Below are 4,970 nucleotides of genomic sequence, written 5' to 3'. Positions count from 1 at the left end.
TTTTAACAAACTAGAGACATTTTTTTCTGAAGTCTTTAACTCAAGACAGATCAAATAGCTGAAGTGCAAAGTTTAGGCTCTGAAGGACTTTAATAGAATTTTTTAACAAACTAGAGACAATTTTTTCTGAAGTCTTAAGCACACAGAGATAAAAACACTCACAGAACCACAATCACACAACGTCAGACAGAAAGGAGAGACAGACAAAAATACACAGAGGTAAAAACACACACACACATGGCGTTTGACTATATGTTTGTGCATAGGTGTCTGGCTGTGTATGCGTGCCTGTATGTGGGTGTATTTCCCCTCTATGTGTTTCGTCTCTTTTTCCGTGACTCTGTGTCTGAATATGTGTGTCTATCTGTCTGAATTACTGGTTGTGACGGAGTGTATTTTTCTCTTTGTGTGTCTTTGTCCCTCTATCCGAGCCTGTCTGTCCAACTGGGTGTGTGCCTGTTTGTCTGACTTTTTGTGTGTTTTTCCCTTGTTATGTTCTTCTCCCTCTCCGTGACAGTATGTCTGACTCTGCGTATTGTGTGTTTCTGAATGTTCTGAATGTGTTTCTGAATTCTCTTTCTCCGATCTTGTTTGTCTGACTGTGTGTGTGCCTATGAGTCTGACTTTGTACGGTTGTGGTTCTGTGAGTTTTTTCACCTCTATACTGGATTGTGTGTCTGACAGTATGGTTTTGTGTTTATGTGTGTTCGTCTCTCTCTCCATGCATGTGCGTCTGACTATTTGTCCCTGTGTTTGTATGTTTGTGTGCGTTTTGTAGTCTGTGTGTTTTTCTCTCTCTCTCTCCATGTCTTTGCATCTAACTATTTATTGGTGCTCCTGTGTGCATAACTTTTTGTGGTTGTATGCGCATGTGTGTCTTTCTGTCTCTGTGTTTTCCTCTCTCTCTCTCTTCATGTCAGTTTTTGTGCGTGAGTATGATTTTCCCTCTTTGTGTTATTGTCTCTCTATCCATGCCTGTGTGTCTGACTATGCTTGTGTGTCTGACTTTGTTAGGTTGCATGTTGAAAATATGTTGAACAAAATCTCTATAATAAACAGGGAGACATTTTAAGAAAACAGAAAAGATAAGGGTAAAGAAACTGACGGGATGATCTATGAGAAGAAGCATTGCACACCGGGTACCAAATAGTTTTCAGTAATTTTATTGGGCAAAATCCGACCCAAGACATGTTGGGTTGGGTCGGAATAAACCCCAAAATCCAACCCCTAAAATAAAGTAAAACTCACTGCAAAAATAAAATGTACTCTAAAGAGTGTATTAAGTAACAGTGCCAAGTAGTTCGTTCTTTGCTAGTTCCTGCTAAGAAGAAGCTTAAGACTTTTTTGATGAATAATATATATTTTAATAAAACCTAGCGTAAGTTAGGCTTAATCAGCTTTTGTTAACTCGGGTTAGGTAACTTTGGTTATGTTATGTGAAGTTAGGGTGAAATACCAACTTAACTTAGAGCCATTGTTCGTGAGTTTGTGGGGGTTACATGGGTCATGGAGGCATATTACTAGACCTTTCACGTTTCTAAACAAAATGAAAACACTAAAATTGGATTCAATATCAAGGGGGCTGAATACAGGGGTAGCAGAAAAGAACATATGAGGGAGACTAGAGGTCTTTCATCAGCTTTTAGATTTAAAAGGGTACATTCAAATGACGTAGAACCCCCTTAGTTTCTAGGACCACTCCTTTTCATACAAACTGGCCAAGGAAAAATTTCTTTGCCTTTTTAGGGGGAGCCAATATAAAGTTTATATTTCCCCTCCTACATGGGGGCTAGAGGTCTTCCTGCCATCTAATCACTCTTGACACTAAAACAAGATTTATAAAAACTTTTTATTTCAAATCGTATGAGCTCGCAAAAAGTTTCTATGACTACCCCTTCCACACGAATTGGTCAGAGGAAAAAAAAGAAATCATTGATAAATAAAAGCTACATGGCTCTTTACTTAATTATCGCTAGATTGCTGCTTTATGGCTTTAGAGCATATTTGTTTACTTAGAAAATAGACCTGCTCCAGACCTGCTTGGAGTTGGTATTTTAAAGGTGAGTTTCGCCCGTACTGGAAAACTGCAATCCTTTCCTGCTGCCAAAATGGTTCCAAACATGAGGTATTGCCCCAAATGCGATCAATATATACAAACCTTGCAATGCACAGAGAACAATAAAAAAATACCATAAAAACGGCCAATGAAAAATACCCGCAATTAGTCCAAAAATCCAACTTAGACCCATTAAAATAGCAAGACGACTGAATAATACGAACGATTTTCTCAGGTTTTCATTTTCCCTCAGGTTTTCTGAAACAAAACTTTGAGTCCTAACTGCACTGGGGCGAATAATGAACAAGGACCAGGTAAAGAAAACCAAGTTTACTACCATAATGGCTGCAAGAGGTACAGCAAAAAATACAACGAGCGCACGTCTGTGCCCAAACCAGCAAATATTCTTTCCGTAATGAGGATGGTAAGAAAGTGCTATATAGAAATTGGGATCCCCCCACTCAATCGCAGCTGAAATAGTGACAATGATGAGCGGAGTAAGCCAAGACCATAATGAATAAAATAGAAACTTCCAAACCGAATGTCTTGACAAACGCAATTGTTTTGTTGCACTTATTATAGAACTAAATACATCGTACGCTATAGCTGATGTCCAAAAAAATGCCGCTAAGAATGAATAATGTGTCAAAACTGCAACAACAACGCAACACCCAGTATTAGACGGAACGAACTGAACACATAAAAAGAAGCCAAACGCCACAAATAATGAAATACATAGACATTGGAGATTTTTTCCAGGTACTTTTCTGGTAAGATTAGGCACTGCAAATTCAACTATGATGTGAATGAGTAAACAAATCTCTGAAATAATTATACAGATAAGGGTCACCCAGCCAAAGACAGGCTCAAATTTCAACAAAACTGCGGCCCATTCCCTGCAAATAACAACTGAGTCGTTTTCAAACTGAAATTCATTCAAATTATAGCTTCTACCATACATAGGAACATATAGAGAATCGTTTGCTTTCAAATCATAATCACCTTTGTTTAACAAAAGCTTCTGGCAGGTCTGGAGTTTTATTGGTAATGTAGTTTCGTTAAATGACGATGTAGATGTTGCTGAAACGCTCAAGGTAGTCATAGTAATTTTGGGAATACACATATTATCCTTAAGAACGAATAAATTTTTGCCAGGGCAGTAAATTTGACGACATTCTTTGAAAAACGGGTCATAAATCTTTCCAAGTCCGCACCGCAAACCGACGTGGCTGTTTCCATCAGCAGATTTTAGATCAAATAAGATTGGGAACGAAACATACGGTGTGAACCGCCATGGTAGAGAAAATATATCGCAGGAAAATTTGGAATAGCTCTTCAAACCGTTACACAAAGCACAATGAATGTTTCGATAAACTTGATCGTTTATCTCCACGTATCCCGCGTAAGCGCCACAGAAATTGTCCATAACTGGGTCTCTAATGACGCAGTTAGAGATAGACGGTTGGCAAGGACGTATGAATCCTGGAGGTCGTATATATGAGTGTATATTACAACTATACCGTACTATGCTATTCTTTTTATGGATCAGAAAAAACCAACCAACTCCGTCCTTCCAATCTAACTCATCCATTGCTTGTCTAACTGATGGTCTGGTACCAACCAACCAACCAACTCCGTCCTTCCAATCTAACTCATCCATTGCTTGTCTAACTGATGGTCTGGTAGTTGTGATATAGGGAGGTGGTGAACATGCAAGTAAAGGCTTCCAAATTTGCAGATGTTCATCTTCATTGTCACTGTTACAAATAGCACAATAATAATTTCTATATGTTAATTGCAACTTTTCATTTGTAACAGGACTAATCAAAGCGAAATCTCGGACATTTTCTACATTTGTAACATTTTCGCAATTCAAACGAATCGTATCGTCATGATACGATTTCGGGCATTTTGCAACCATGTAATAAGATTCATTTTGTCGAAGGGTCTTATTTTCTTGCTGTACTGTCATTTGAAGGGTCACACATGTGAATCTATCCAGAGCTGCTCTGGAATGTGAGGCATTTAACTGTATTGCGTCAGCACAACAGTCCCCATAAAGAGAACAATCATCATCACACATACAGTTTTTAGATTTCCAGTCTGGTGTTGTTGCATTGAAGGTCATTCGTTTTACAGAGGCTTGCACTTTTTCGTAATCTTCCTGTCGACAAGTATCCTTATCTGAACATGATTTATTTAAAGATGTCATCTTTTTTTCTTTGTCAGCTAATACTTCGTCGTTACTTAGACAATTAACTGTCAAAACAAGTAAAGTCCCAAAAACAAAAAATGAAAACATTGTACAAAAATCACAAATCTTAAAATACAAATAAAGAATATAGTTTGTTGAGGCATATTCAAAAAGAACAGAGCATAACAAAAAGAGTGTAAAACAAAAAAAATATACAGACCAGAACAAGAAAGTAATCTTCGTGACCGGAAATATTTTTGCAAAACATAAAAAAAGTGTTTTCCAACGTAGAGATATTTTTCTGTGAGTTTCGCAAAAACAAATAAAAATGTCAAATTTCTTTATTTATCTCAATGCCAACACTTCCAATGTTGTGATTTGTTCTAAACCGTCTAGTTTTCAAGTTTTAAGCAAAGATTATATTTATCAAGCAAAATAATGTACATAAATTGACAATATAATATATTTCCGAAACTGGTGTAGGACGTTCGTTGGGATGGAAGAAAAGTGTGAGTAGCTGTATTGGCACCTGGTACCTTGGTGCTACAGGGAGTTGTTAGTACTAGTAGTAGTTTCGAAATCAAAGGATATATGTAATGTTTTTACAATTTTACTGGAGATTTAAACTAGGACTTAAAAAATTTAACAGGAACAGCGTTCTTTTCGAGGATAAAATGTGGCTTTCTTTCAATAAGCAATAAAATGCTGCAAGTATGGTCC

General features: G+C 37.3%; 1 protein-coding gene across 1 annotated transcript; it reads right to left on the bottom strand.

The window, feature by feature from the left end:
* Positions 1-1,898: 1,898 nt before the first annotated feature.
* On the bottom strand, positions 1,899-4,296 carry LOC136036632 (uncharacterized). The gene has a single exon (XM_065718932.1). The coding sequence runs from the start codon at positions 4,266-4,268 to the stop codon at positions 2,055-2,057; it is 2,214 nt and encodes a 737-aa protein (XP_065575004.1). The 5' UTR covers positions 4,269-4,296; the 3' UTR covers positions 1,899-2,054.
* Positions 4,297-4,970: the final 674 nt, after the last annotated feature.

Source organism: Artemia franciscana, chromosome 15 (genome assembly GCF_032884065.1).
Source record: "Artemia franciscana chromosome 15, ASM3288406v1, whole genome shotgun sequence".
In the NCBI taxonomy this organism is placed as follows: domain Eukaryota; kingdom Metazoa; phylum Arthropoda; class Branchiopoda; order Anostraca; family Artemiidae; genus Artemia; species Artemia franciscana.
The sequence above is the reverse complement of the archived record's forward strand: the minus strand, read 5'-3'. Positions and strand labels throughout refer to the sequence as shown.

Bases quoted from the DNA above. Each gene is read 5' to 3' on its own strand.
- LOC136036632 (XM_065718932.1), bottom strand. From the start codon at position 4,268: ATGACATCTTTAAATAAATCATGTTCAGATAAGGATACTTGTCGACAG.